The sequence below is a fragment of the Gymnogyps californianus genome, chromosome 15 (assembly GCF_018139145.2).
Source record: "Gymnogyps californianus isolate 813 chromosome 15, ASM1813914v2, whole genome shotgun sequence".
Taxonomy (NCBI): Eukaryota; Metazoa; Chordata; class Aves; order Accipitriformes; family Cathartidae; genus Gymnogyps; species Gymnogyps californianus.
This window is the reverse complement of record NC_059485.1, coordinates 12,564,987-12,580,106: the sequence shown is the minus strand read 5'-3', so window position 1 is coordinate 12,580,106 and position 15,120 is coordinate 12,564,987. Positions and strand designations below refer to the sequence as shown.

The following is a 15,120-nucleotide window of genomic DNA, read 5'->3' as shown; positions in this document are numbered from 1 at the left end:
TAGCTGTGCACAAGCTTGTTATATGGAAAGATAACTGCACTATTTCCATGAACAAAAATATTTAACTACTTTGGTGTATCCATAGTTCAAAGCTGAGACTTAAATTTGTAGGCCTTGTATTTCAAACCATTAAAAGTGGAGAATTGAGTTATACCAACCATATCCAAGCCTGCTTTCACAACCTTTAATGCCACCTGGATTGGTTCCATTAGCCACACATCTTTTACAATCTTGGGTAAAAAAGCCTGGATTTTCTTCATGTACTCTTCTGTCTTCTCTTGCCAAACTTCATCCAGTGGCTTCAAGGTTACATCGTAGTAGGCATCCTTCAAAGTTGCTACTGGCTCTGAAGCAAACACATTACATGAAACAAACCTTAGCTAGTATGTCACAAAGTGGCTGGCTGTTTGTTTGTTTGCCCACAGCTTCCAGCACAAGCGAAGGAGGGACACAGAAAACAGGAAAAGGCAGCTTTGTTTTCATGGCAGTTAGGCACATTTCACAGCTGTGTGCATGGACCCAGTGTTATGAAAACCTGAAAGAGGCAGTTAGCTATAACCCTGATCCGCTCATACGCCTTATATTATAAATGCATTTGCTGCTTTCCAAAATAAATGTAAGGAATGCTTTGCAATATGCCACCATCAGAGCTGTACAGCTCAACCTGCACCTGCTCCAGGAATAACAGGACAGTTTGGTCACAACTAATTTCAAATACGGTACATTACCTAAATTCCACTTTTAAGTGGGAAGAGTCTACAGGTACGTGGCCCAAAGTGAGGTTTTAATCTTGTGAGAACTGAAGGTTCTCTCAGCTAATTACAGCTGACTACATTTCTCAATGGTTTCAATATGGGCCATAGTCCAGCTGAACAGTGAATTAGTACTGGATAGACTTGGAAAAAACAGATCAAGTGAAATCCGATTAGTACAAGCATTCAAAACTCAAGGATGGATATGAACAGCCCTTTGGGAGGAAATGCTTGCCAGGGAACTGTTAGCAGAAATGCTTCAGCTTAGGAATTAGGGCTCTGTTCTCATCCGATTGAACCCAGACTCCTGTGTCCAAGAGAATGCCTCTTCAATGATTTCATTAGAAAGGTGGTCACACTGAGGTTACTTAGAGCTTATTGCATCAAGGTTCCCACTCTGTAAACTAAGAGCCAAGGTCAGCACTTTTTGCTAGATCAAAATAGAAACATTTGTGCTGTTCAGCATCTTTTATACTCGTTTGTTTTGCCCTGCACTGACATTGTCCTCATTCTCCTTGCTTTGCATGGTTTTGCTTACTTTGCAATTCATTCTGCATTTGCTGGACAATGTCTTGAATTTTATCCAGGTAAAGCGGGAGCTTGCTTCTCAGTATCTGCCTGATTCCACTTTGCTTCCACACCTGGGCAACAGCTCTACCCACACTGTGGAGGAATCCTGCTACCTTTTGCAGGGCTATCGAAGGCCAGCCAGCTGCTTCAGACAGAAAATCAACTTGCTGCACCTACAGTGGTTCCCAAAAAAGAAGAAATAGCAAAATACATAGTGATCACAAGCAAAGTTTTGACTCCATTCCAAGGCAATTCCGAACTCCTCAGTGTTGGTGCAGAGATACAGGACCCTTACCATGAAACACACTTTTTGTCTATGTATGAATTGCAGGTTAGCACAGGATTACCCATTTAAATGTTTGAGCAAAACAAAACAACTGCATGCAATATAATGATTTTTAGTTAACACTGTGGGAACATTTCACGGTGCTTTCACAGATGATGTACAGATACTTACTGATCTCCTGAATCTCCACATATATCCGTCAAACTTCTTCATCTTCTCCATCAGTTTGGCTTTCAGAAGGCTCCCAATTTCATTAAGTTTGTACTGTGAGAAGATGAATAAAAACCTTGAATTTATGATTTAGAGTTGCTCGCGCTGGGTCCAAATCACTCAAAGTTTGTACTAGTTTAAATCCCAGCAAAGATCCGCAGTGGCCTCCCATTTCTCAGGGGAAATGACTTCTGTGTTATTCAATGGTTAGAAACGGGAACAGAAGAGTCTAAGGATGAAAAATCAAAAAGCCTCCTCCAAGCAGAGAGTATATGAAACCCTATTAGAAGTAAAAGCACATTCAGGAATTCTAATCTTAGTTTTGTAACCAACATGCTGAGCAGCCCTGGCGCATTACTGCACCTCTCGCTTTATTTACTTACCCTCTTCAGAGAATACTCCCTTTAGGAGAGGGTCCCATATTTTCTATGCTTTCTAGGTATGGCTGAACTTTTTAATTCTCACTATGGCATCTTTTCACACCAAAGTGAAAAATAATGTTACTATGAGTTTAAAAATTGCATAATTCCCCTTTTTGCCTGGTTACTCACCAAAACTCACACCTGAAGCCTATTTGGAAGATGCTCCATCAAACCGACAAGATTAAACAATATTCTGGAAAAATCACACTGCAATTAATTGCCGCTGAAGGGTCTCACCTCAGCCTTAAGAACTGGATTCCCGCATCCATGAGCCAGAAAACTCAAGCTTCCATTAACAGCTGCTAGAGTCATTTGTCCCATGTTTTCTTGCCTTTCACCATTAATGTTGAGATAGGTATTAATGGTAGCCATCTGTTGCCCATCAGTACAAGCACTGACTTCCATTCCTTCTTCCAAATCCCCTTAGAGAATGAAAAGAGAGAGCTTCATTTACAGGAACAACACTGACAGACATTGTTTCAAAGCCAGCTTTTTAATTACTTAGGTGATCAATCAGTGTCTGAGCGTGTTAGGTGTTCGTGGAAAAAAACCGAGAAGATAAACAGGAGAAAATTAGATCAGTGTCAGTGTTTGATTTTTCCTCTTCTGTGTGGCTTGTGAATGATTTACTAATACAGGTTTGCTACTGCAAAGAAAGCACTGGATTAATATAAGTCTAAATAATTCTCTCAGTCACAGTGATTTACAGGCTTTTTTCTACTTTAGTCTTCCACTGTCCCTTGTTGCTGATGTTTCAAAACTGCTTAGACCATAAATGAAAGTGTCAGTCACTCATCCACCGATCACACACATAAGTTGTTTCTGCCCAAGTACTGATAAACATAAGCAGAAATGGTTGGTGAAGCGCACAGAATCTCGGTTGAGAGAGTTGAGTTGAATCATTTCTACAAACTTCTGATTTCAGTAATTCACAAACTAATGGTCTTAATCTCAAATACATCACAGCACTTACAAGTGAGGCCATGAACCTGAGAGAAATTCCACTGCAGAAGTGTGGAATGGCAAATCTATAACTGAAACTAGGACTGGGATTGTCAGCAACATGAGTTTGAGACAACTGTCATACCACCAAATCCACCTGGTTTGCATACAAATCTAACGTAGCTGAAAGGTGGATGAGTCACAACAGAAAGCACTTGCAGAAGGTCTCATTCCATCCAACTTTAGCCATCTAAAAGTTAGGCACAGTCTGAGCCAACAGCCTTGTTTCCTCTCTGTTGTCAGTCAGAACTGACTGCTGCTGAGAGAATCACCTGCAGAGGGTGGTTTCATACATCTCTTTCAGCGTGGGGTAGAGTCAGCCTCTGGAGGTGCTTTCCTCTTTCTCTTCATTGAAATTGGAATGTAATGATTATCTTAAACGAGGCACACAACTGTAAGATGGCTAAATCAAGATGAAATGAATCCTATCTTTGATCACCATTTATTATAATTCTTCCCTGGCTAGCAATCATACAAATGTCTCCCAAACTGACCTTTGTATAACAAGTTTTAAGCTTCAGCTTTTCATTATCTGAAAGACCATACCTTGAATCGCCATGAACTGAGCTAGCTTGGCACTAGAGAGACATAGCCTTTCTTCCTGCCTCTTCATACCAATGACGGCTGTGAATCATGGAATCACAGAATATCTCAAGTTGGAAGGGACCCATAAGGATCATCAAGTCCAACTCCCTGCTCCTTGCAGGACTACCTAAAACTAAATCATATAACTAAGAGCGTCGTCCGTGAAGGTACGTACCTTTCAAATACCCCATGTAGTACTGAAAACACTCCTTTCCTTTAGAAGCAGCTACTTTTACTTTCTCTTTCTGATCAATAATCCCCTCCACCAGGATTTGGCTCTGAACGGATGAGGAAGTAGCAGTTCCCGTCAGGCCTAGCCAAGTATCTTCAAAGGCTCTTAACTGCAGCCATAAAGGAAAAACATTTATTCAAAGCCACCACACAGAATTAATGAACGTTCAGAGATGATACTCAAATATCAGTGCTTCCCACAGAAGGGTAAGCGGTGAGGGAAATGTTTTCCAATGCTTGTGCACTACGCAGGAGTTACACTCTTAAGAGAGGCACAAGCATTAGGATGATTGGCTCAAGAGATGAATGACTGGATAGCACAAGGCTTGTGGACAAAATTTTAATGGTACCAATACAAGAAACATACTCTAACAGTCAGTTCCCTGTGAGGCTGCTAATTTGTGCCATTTATTCCAAAACAAAGAATAGAGAAAGCCCAAGTAGAGCAGCTGATACTTCTTTTATCTCCTTTCTTTCTAAAGAGACAGGGAAAAATAATTTAGTATTTGTCTTAGCCTGTTACTGATTAAATCATCATCATTTTATTAAGGGGTGGCCTATAGTCTCACTTAATTATGACTGACTACCCACATTCCTTCTAATGAAGGGTTTGGATGGTGCTGACCACATTACTTTTCTGCCTCACTCTGTTGCCACCATCAGCTTCTCTACCTTATTCATGTCACAGAAAATTAAGAGCAAATGCAAAGTACAGGAGGAGAGAAAAAGGAAGAGATTTGCCGCAGGATGAGCATCACATTAGCTGTTCTGTGCCTTTCTTAAGGCCAGTTCTTTTTTCTGGTAAATAATGCTTTGTATGAGTCTCACATTTTGTTCCCCGCCCCCCCCCCCTTTTTTTTTTTTTGCTATGGTGCAAAAAAACATGCCTCACCAAACAGACCAGTCATGCTGAAGAAGGTGAGCTATAATAACACACAGCCTCTTTTATATATTTTTTGTATATATATCATATAGCAATGAAAAAATCATATAGCAAAAAAAAAAAAAAAGGACTTTTATATACTCCAGTTGATATACACTTACTATATTTGTCACTGAGCTCTGCAGATAACTAATGTTGGTGCCTTCCTTTCTCTCTTGATCATACTGCATGCATATTGCATAACTGCTCCTTTAAAAACAGAACTGAAGAAACCAGGAGTATTTTATGTGTTGCCTGTATTTGCCTGCTGTTTTAAAGTCACTGGCTGCACCTGATCAGCTTGGAAGATAGATGGCAGCAGGCCTTTAAAAACCAAAACCCAAAACCCAGTGCCACTAAAATAAAATACAAACTCACTTCAATTTCCAAAGAATAGTTCTTCACATCAACTGTACTCTGATTTTTTAAGGATACTCCAATCAACCCCTCATCTCTCCCATGATCAGCAAGGTGGAATCTGCCCTCTGATTGCAAAATGATGTCATCTTTGTTGAGCCGGTGTTTTCCAGAGAAAACAATTACCTAAGTATAAACAAAAAAAGTGTTAAAGCTTAATTCTTCCAAAGAAATGGGCTCTGCATAGAGTAGTAAGAGGTTGTACAATGTTAGCATTCTCATGAAATTACACAATGAAGTGATGAACTTCATTGTAGTTTCAGAAACCAGCACATCCTCCTTCTCACAGCACTGTCTTACTTCATTACAGCTTCAGTTTCTGTGGTATAACAAACCATGTTCAGTGATTACAGCCTAAGACAAGATGAACAGCTGGAATATAACTATATTTTACTAAAAGTAGTCCTTTTTTTTTTGGTCTTATGCTTCTCAACTACTCTAGCTAGGCATTTTGATGCATGCCTTTGAAGAAAAGGATCCAAAAGAATACAGAGGCACCTGATTTTGAAGTGACATGCATATACATTTTTTGCATTATAAACAGGCTCTAACACATCTTGGTCTTCGAAAAAGTTTTCATTGGCATCAAAATTTGGCTGCTGTTTCCCATTACTAACAGGGTGTGACCTGCTCTGACAGTAAACGAGGAAACCAACTAAGATGCGTTTTAGCCACTGGGAACTGGAAAGAGACTACATTTATTACAAGTTCTAAGTTTTGTGTTTGTTGTGAATATCTATAGGCAACTCTGGAGTCCAATGGGTACCTAAGATCATGGATGGGTCTTCGGTTTATGTGTGTAATATAAAAATAAATGACAACTATAAGGTTACACTAAGGTTCAAAACCCCATCACTACCAGCAGAGCAGCCATAAAAAACAGTAAACTTTCACCTACAGGGGAAGGAAAGCACTTCTATTCCTCTCTAGTTTCCTTTTTGATCACTCATGAGCCTGTTTTGATATTCTCTAGAAACATGAAATTAAAAGACCTTTGAGAGAGGAATAGGAAAGAAAGAACATGGAGGAAGTGGGAATGCTTACAACCGTAACAGGACGTATAGAATATACTACAGTGGCAAACCTTTCTGCCTCAACCCATCAAAAGACATTGTTTATTTATGGTTCGCTAAGTTTCAGAAGTATGGCAATTCTTGTGAAAAGTTACAGCTGAGGAAAACTGAGTCTCCAAACTAGTAATTACATTTGAAGTGAAGTAGGTTCAATATGTTTATGTGAGACTTACATTTGGAAGGTCACAGAACTCAAAGCTCATATAATAGTCCAGGCAAGACGAGTAGTTTGTTTCCATTTTACCTAGAATCTTCTGTTTGGCGCATGAGGTCAGGAAAATATTTTCCAGAACAGCTTCGAACTGAAATTTATCAGGATACAAGAACTGATTTCTCTGCAATGAACCAAGAAAACAAAGTTAAAACATGACAACAGAATCTTAGACACTCCTCCGTGCCCACTCATCCCAGCTCTCAACCTCATCCTGTCCCCATGCTGGCTTTTTTTATTCTAGTAGCTTCAGAGTTTTAACGTAACATCTCCAAAACGTAACATTTCCACTTTACAATGTTTTGGCTTATCAGCACAATTACTGGTCCCCATCCTACAGAATTAACAGTTTTGCAAATTTAGGGTGCAAGTGAGGCCTCTAGTTTGTAAGAACCCATTTTTTCTTAAGTATGCTACATTTAGCTTTCTTCCTATGCAGAGAAATATGTAAAAGGTAAAATGAAATAATGGTAATTCACAGAAAGTGGTAGTCTACAGAAGCTTTCTTAAAATCCACTCAAAATTACATATAAAAACTAAATAAATTCCCATCTATTAAGAACAGCTTCCATAAAAATGGTGAGTTAACAGATACGACTGCCTTCTCTTACCTCATATGTTAAATTGTGTTTGAATTTCTTGTCATCCCAGTTCAGATCTAGATATTCGTTAAACAATGCCGATCTTTGCTCTAGAGACCCACATGCATGCAGGTGTTCCATACTTAATACTCTCTGAAGCTGGAAGAGGGAAAAAAACCTAAGACAAACGTATTAGTAATTTTCTAAAAAAAGTGCTCACTGTATACTAGAGGAGTATGCTTTCTGAGCAAAAATACACCCCTGTGAGAACCCCTGAATGGTCTATATCCATAAAAGACTGCCTCAGTCTTTACCAAGAAACCTAAGGGGTTGACGAGTCTGTCCTGAGGGAAAGCTGCATCCCAAATACAAACATATCTGGCAACGTGAAACAGAATTCTTCAGAGGTTTTATTTTTCTTCCTCTGAGACATGAAAGGAAAAGGTTGACTTCAAGTAAAAGGTTTTCGGATGATAACAAGTGCAGAAAAAAAAATCATTCTGTGAGACTCAAAACCAGAAATTTAGCTACACCCATCCCATCTTAGACTCAAAGACTCATACCTGACCTGAAGAGAGTGTCATACAGCCATCCCAGGCAGTGATGTTCATCTTTGATTTATCCTCCAGGGTCAGTCGGATGTCAGCAGGCTGCCCACCATTCCCTGTGAGCTGCAGCTGAAACCAGAAGAGAAGGATTTATCTAGTGAAGCAAGACTAGAACTAGCAGAAGAGCCTGCAGGGTGATCTAGCAGAATGATCTCGACCCAGTAGAGAAAAAAAGAAACACAATTAAAACTGCAACAGAACAATGTTAAAACTCCATTGAACTCCATGTGGCCTGGAAGCTCAGGGCCTTAGGCAAACACACAGGGAAACTCCACTTTTACAACTGAGGCAACAGAAGTCTTTCTGTGATCTTTTCTGGAAGCTGCATTGGGTCTATCATGCATAGCAATTAATGACACCAGTGGAATAATGACACTACAAGAGAATTTATTCCTCTGAATACAACGCTTGAGACATATTGACTACTGAGTGAAAAAAACCTGAGAGCACTGTGTGGCACCACTATGAGTACCAAAAAGACTCCAGATGAACAAACAGAACACTGCACAGTTTGCACAGCTCATTATTGAGCAGAAAGTCTTCAGCCTTAGCAACTGGAGTGTCCTGGCCCACGCAGTGCATTTTCAGACAGAAAATATTCTGTAGTCTTTGATCCTGAAGGATGATTTGTGGAGTTCTTCCTCTCTTTGCCCATATATGCTTTGCAAGTGCACCTCACATTTGTATTTTAAAGCCTTTCTAGTCTTGCACATTTTCACACTTGTGTTGAAATTTCCTGTACAGTCCAAAAATTTAGGTTTGCTCTACATGGGTATCAAAGGGTTTCTGGCTTTTTTTTTGTGGAATAGGAGTTTGTTCATCACTTTGTGGACAAAATTTGCCTCATTTTCATTGCTAGGCTGGCTTCTGTGCAATTCTGGCTTCTTACCACCCAAAATGGGTCAATGCTAAAATTGCAAGACAGATACTGTCAACTAGCAACAGTTATGCTTAGAAAAGGAAACAAAGCTGGTCGTTTGGACACAAGGAGGTAATAGCACTTGGTGCTCTTTACATTTTTCAGGACGATACCTGGTTCTGCAATTCTTTGAGATGAAAGGTGCACTAACAGTAAATATAGTATTACAGCTTTGTATTTTGCAGCCCTTTCTCATGATCTCACCTGCTGGTTGTACTTTCTGCCTCTTCTTTCTGATAGGGAATGGACCTCCAGTTGCTTCAGAGTGTAATTAAATGGGTGGGCAACAGTGGCTCTGTAGTTTGTACGGTCTCTTCCAAACTTCAGAGATGATGACACTGATATCTGATCCATACCAACAGATGTAAAAGGAACTTGTGAAATAAAACACCTCTCACATACTGACCTCAAACATACACCCAGTAAGATTTCCCTGTACCTTTTCCTCAGACAAATTATGTGGGTAATAAAGTCCTTTTTGAAGTAGTGAAGCAAATTAATGTTCAAATGAGGACATCCTTGCTACCTGAATTTCCTACATGGCACAGCTGAAAGTAGAACTATTCTCTGTATTTCACTAAAATCATGAACCATGCTTAAGTTTGATGAGGCTTAAGTTTGGTCTCATCTTTAGGCACTGTAGGCTGTACTGCCGCAGAGCGCTTAGACGCAGCTTGCAAAGTTGAAGCACAAGAAAAAACATTTGCAGAATCAGGAACTAAATTCTGTAATGTTGCTGGGAGTAAAATATTTTTGTGGCAATTTAAATAGTGGTGGCATTTAAATAGTTGTGGTAATTTAAGTAGTAGTACAAAAATACATTCTATACAACTTCTAAAGTAAATTTTGGAATTTTAGCACTTTTAAAAGAAATTAAGAAATTCTAATTCTTTTTGCAGGCACATTTATGTTTCTGTATGGTAACATATTTTACACACTGTCTTTTATCTTTCCTTTATTCAGAAAATAATGTAATACTCAGCCAACGTGCTGCATTTCAGACGCACGTATAAAGATAGCATAGTTAGTTGCAAGTCAGTAAGGTTCCCCATTTAACTTTAACTTAACCAAAGTTCTCCTAGGTCTGTCTTCTTTACTAGTTATATTTCTAAAAAATAATGCTGACTTACTTTAAGAAAATAAGAACTGGTTTAAACTGTGCCAAAGTTGTTATTCTCACTAATAAAGAGGAGAATGAAAGAATGAAATACAAAGCGCTTCAATTGAATCAGTAATGCTGAATATGCTAAGCACAGGTATGTGTCACACTTCTATGTGGGTAAACATAGCATATATCCATGCAACAGGTAGGTTCTTCATCCTTTTCAACCTCACACTAATGCTCACACTTACTCAATTGTCTTAGATTTTATTTCTTTCCCCCTAAGCTGCTTTAAACATGATGTTTGTGCTATTCTTTCCATCTATTCTCAAAAGCTGTCCTAGAGCCTTTGAGAGTCTTGGGAATGGCCTTTATCCAGTGCTTGGAACCATATGCATTTCATTGCCTTTGGTTATGCAGCAAGCTGTGGGGTTACTGCAAACAAAAAAAATAGTATGGCCTGAAAATGCTTCCAACAAGAATATCGGCTGCTCATCTTTCATAGTCATAGCCTTTTATACGTCCAAGAAGGAGGATAGTTTGCCTCCTACTTGAATTCTCTGGCTTGCTTAATGCCTTTTTTAAAAAAAAAAAAACAGCAAACAAAAACCAAACCCACTTGATATTCTCGTAATTCTCCTGACATTTATTTGCTCTGGGCTGCTGTACCTGGTCCTTCTCATTCCAAATGACAGTAAGATCATCCCGGTGACTCCGTGCCGAATGTTTCACATATAAGTTGACCCTGGCATGCCATGGGAAAGGGATGGAGAGAGGATGGAAAAGTTCCACTACAAGGGAAAAAAGCAAGTAAGTTTTCCCCACCACAAATCATGACTGTTCATTTTCTGATAAAGAAAAAGGCACAGGACTTAATCTCCCACAGGCAGCAGGGCAACAGTTGGTTCCCAGAGAAAACATGGTCTTTGCTCATACACACACGTGCACCTACCCAACAGCCACAATGACTTTAGTGTGCTGATTTCTGCTGAATACGAAGAAATGTAAGGGAAAACAGGAGTCCTCTATTTACCAGCAAAACAGTAATTACCTGCAATAATCAAAAGATCGATACCTACACAGCCAGGAAAGTAATCTTTATGAAGCTGAGATGACCTTACACTGGAAGAGGAACAGCTTACAACTCTCAAACAATTAAGTGCAGTTATTTACTTTCAGATAACATAGCCTCAACATATGGGTTTAGCACGTCAAGGTAGTGGCCAGCATGATCAGTGCTACTGCACTGGTACTGCATGGAGAGTAACAGAATTTACTATAGTTTCTGAAAAAAGCCTCAGAAATGGGTGACAATAAAATAACAAAAAATAAAATTATATTCAGGAGTGACAAAAACATACAAAGGAAGAAGAAAACAGAAAAATAAACAAAAACAAACTTAAAATGAAATGTTTTTACTCTCCAAATTCAAAGGGATACTTGTGCAACATTCAGAAAAAATGTTATCTGTGGGACGTGTCTCTTCATACATCTACTACAGTGACTGAAGGACAAATCTGAGATGTGGGTCACCTCAAAATCCTTTCCTTCTCACAACTGCAAGAGATTTGCATTTAGGTACTCACTTCACAGTGAGCGACCCTACCCACTGGATTACTGGCTATTTGAGGCTGAATCTTCCTCAAGCTACATGTGCACTTGTGGAGCTGGGAGCAGTTCTGGCTAGCAAGTCCAAGTGTACACCTCACACATGTGGCAACCTCACAGCATAGTAACACTACAGAACCTATAAAGCTCCTCCTCAGCACCTTGACTCCTCCTGGAAGGAAATATATATGTTTCTTTTCCAGTACTTTCCAACTGGATCCTTAAGTCATAAAATTACAGAACCAAGACCCTGATCTACACTGCAGAGTGCACTACTGCTCATACTACATGTATTCTCCCCTCTCCCCCACCAAAGTTGTTTGTGTTTGTGAAAGAAATGAAACATTCACTGGCACAGAATTATGGAACTATTTTATTCAACATGGAGCCATCAGGAAAAAGAGAAGGAGAGCTCCACACATTGGGATTTCTTGTTCAAATCACTGCTCTGAATGAAACCAAATGCAGATGCGAACCCCAGTCAGCCACCTCCCAGCTAAGTATCCTAGCACCTTGGCCAGAATGAAAGTAGCTGCAATACTTTGTCTTCTCTGTTTACAAACAGTATCTAGTCCAAAAATAGTTGCTAGGTTTCCTTTGCTTTTCATTAAATATTTAAAATATTCAAAAGCAAATATAAAAATAAACCCAAATGTTTCATTTAATCCAGAACACTTCTGAAATTTGTTGTAAAATAACAACAGACATTTGAATTTGTTGATGGCTTTTCACTCTGGCCAATCTTTTCCCTGGCACTACTAACGTTTATTTAAGCTTTACATTCCATATCCACAAAGCAGAAATAGTGTTCTGAAGTGGACGTTTCTAACAGCCAGACTTATCATGAATTTAAAGCAAATAAGATCTTAGAAGGCCTGGATTGAAACCATTTGAATATGCATTTTGAAATCAGATTTATGTGGTTTAGTTTATTTTATAGTCTGTATCAACACTGGCAAAAGACTTGAGAAACCTACCCTGAACATCATGACCTCCAGACAACTTTGGGAAGAGTCCAGTGTAAGTGCCTGTTACCTTTACCTCTTTGCCATCCCACACGGCAATGTGCCTCAGCAGACGTGTTCTGTTGCCTTTTTGGTAAGCCATCATAAACACAAGCTGCCTTGGAAGAATTTTTAACTAAAAATAAAAGAGGGGAAACATATTAAATGCCAAGTTCTCTGAAAAGTTAAAAACCTAAGTGTGTAATTTTGATACTGTAAAGTCGTGTGGAATCTAGCTTTAGAAATGTGTTTATAAAAGGTCTGGTACAATGATACCCTAAAGGCCACTGCTTTTGTATAAGCACCTATTCATTTCTACTTGACTTTATTTCTACAGTAAGTCATCTTCTCACATAATGGAACATATATAAACAACTGGGTATCCCCTTTACAATAGTCTTTGCTTATTATATATTTTGATTTTCTCTCTCTCTTTTATCTCACTGAATAATTCTTACAACATCAAGAGCCCCACTATTACAGAATAAAACCAGTAGATAGCACAAACAATAGTATCTATTTGTGACATCTTTTCTTCTTTATTTAGAAAAAGAAATATGTGTGGTACCTGCATAATAAAAATTGGCAATCGGTCAGTTTGTAATATATTATTTTTCTTATTTCCTATATATCCTATATAATGTGCTCCATCTATAGCAGCAAACAAATATAAAAATCAAACAACAGTTTATACCCTTGGACACCCAACTAATCTACAGTTGAATGTTTGCTCATGCTACTGGAGAAATCAAGGGCAAAACGCCTCATAGCAGCTGGAGTTGTATTTGACCTTCACTGTTTGGCAGCCAGCATCCTGAATGCCATACTCTAGAAACAGGGCAGTCACAGCTTGCCTTCTGCCATCCGAGTTGACGATACCAACCTGGGACATTGTCTGGATTATTTCAATGACATTAGTGTAGCTGGTTCCAGTGAAAGTTAGCTTAGCTGTAACATTGAAATCCCTTTTTTCCATCCTGAGGTAGAGTTTGCCTTTTGCTTCACTCATATCATAATTTACCTTTTCAAGTTCCCATTAAATTAAAACAAAAAAAGGAAAGAAAGAAAAAAGAGAGAGAGAAAGAGAAAATAAACATTGTGCTCTCATTCTTTGCACAGTATGTTATATTATGGTCCTCAGGACCTAAGAGAGATCTGATTTTCCCTTATGTTCACATTATAGAAGGCACAGCTACAAAATAGCGTAAGCTGAATAACACACATAAGAAATTAGTTTTTATGTGAGCAGGAGTAACTGTGCTGCATTTGACTGACAAACAACCCCATTCATCTTCCTTGCTTATCCTTGCTGTTGTGTATTTCTGCACTGCAAACAGCCAATATCCAGAACTGCTTTCTGCCCAGTCTCTCTTTTCTTAGTAGCCAGAATAATTAAAATTGTTCCTGAGAGGAATCTACCAGAAGTCATAATTAATGCAGATGCACAGAAGCAGAGTCAAATGGAATAAATCCTTTCCAGTAGGTTGGGATTGTGAGCATCTTTGAAAACATGAACATCCTCAACAACAACAAAAAGGTCAGAGATACTAGTACCAGAAATAATGCAGCTTGACTCCTAAAATATTACACAAGTCTAATTTGTAGTGATGTATGTGACAGATAACTTGCAGACAGTTACCTTAGAAGACAGTTCTGCTGCACTGGGGAAGTACTGTAGGAAGAAGGGATGAGTCTGGAGTGCTTTTATATTCAACTCTTCACTAAAGGGAAGAAAAGTACTTTTGTTCAACAATATTTCAGAAAGTCCACTCTCACTGACAGCACAAGCTCATCTGAGTAATCTCTGAGTCTGCCACAGCTTTTAGTTACAAATTGCAGTACCTTCCACTGAACGCTTACCCAGCTCACATTTTTTGATGCATTCATACAAAGGTAAAGGAGACCAAACAGCAGTGCCATCTCTGACCTCAGTGAAAAATCTGCGTATGCATCCCAGGGACAGAATGTGGCCCACTGGATCAGAAATTACTTTGGCTAGTAATTTACTAGCCATAGTAAATGTATCAGCTTTTTAAAAACGTGATAGGTATTTTGGAATCTGACTTTGCAAGCATTGTCATGGTTTCCAGACTTACAATTTACAATTATTAAAGAGTTTAACAGAAGTTACAAGACTTTTCAGTGCAAAGGCTGAAAATATTACACCTCTTAAACACCCTCAAAAGCCTACAGTTTTGTTTATATGCTATACCAAATATTTCTGTTTAGACACTGATTATCAGATACTTTTGAAGTAAAGAATTATTCTATTCATCCTTCATTTCTTTAAAGAACTTTGAAAATTTTTAGAAGACAGAAAAAAATAGAGAAATTAGCACAGCAGATACAGCCATACTGATAACAACTTAGAAAACTGACTGAGTCTCCATAATTTTACAAGGTTCAACTGTGCCAGAACGATTTAATAAGATTTAAACAGTTATGTCAAGTTAAGGTATATTTTTAAGTACTTGTCTGGCTCAGACCTAGAGTTTTCTGGATTTTGCTGTCTGCTACTTCGATGCTGTGGGGGCAGGCAAAAAGACAAGCATGCCCCAAGCTGTGAGGAGGGGAATCTCTCTGCAGCCCTTCATAAGCTTCCTGAGGTATACAGACT

The 15,120-nt window shown here is 38.8% G+C and overlaps 1 protein-coding gene across 1 annotated transcript in view; it reads right to left on the bottom strand.

Moving 5' to 3' along the window:
- The window catches only part of LOC127022570 (uncharacterized), a 103,281-nt gene that overhangs the window by 11,069 nt on the left and 77,092 nt on the right, over window positions 1–15,120 (bottom strand). The window contains exons 51-64 of the mRNA XM_050906199.1: window positions 14,143–14,224; window positions 13,387–13,524; window positions 12,477–12,639; window positions 10,561–10,682; window positions 8,994–9,134; window positions 7,826–7,939; window positions 7,293–7,421; window positions 6,644–6,805; window positions 5,359–5,523; window positions 4,003–4,168; window positions 2,478–2,662; window positions 1,780–1,872; window positions 1,291–1,495; window positions 159–346 (exon numbers count right to left, since the gene is read on the bottom strand). Coding sequence (XP_050762156.1) covers window positions 159–346; window positions 1,291–1,495; window positions 1,780–1,872; window positions 2,478–2,662; window positions 4,003–4,168; window positions 5,359–5,523; window positions 6,644–6,805; window positions 7,293–7,421; window positions 7,826–7,939; window positions 8,994–9,134; window positions 10,561–10,682; window positions 12,477–12,639; window positions 13,387–13,524; window positions 14,143–14,224 — 2,053 coding nt within the window. The remainder of the gene's footprint in view (window positions 1–158; window positions 347–1,290; window positions 1,496–1,779; window positions 1,873–2,477; window positions 2,663–4,002; window positions 4,169–5,358; window positions 5,524–6,643; window positions 6,806–7,292; window positions 7,422–7,825; window positions 7,940–8,993; window positions 9,135–10,560; window positions 10,683–12,476; window positions 12,640–13,386; window positions 13,525–14,142; window positions 14,225–15,120) is intronic.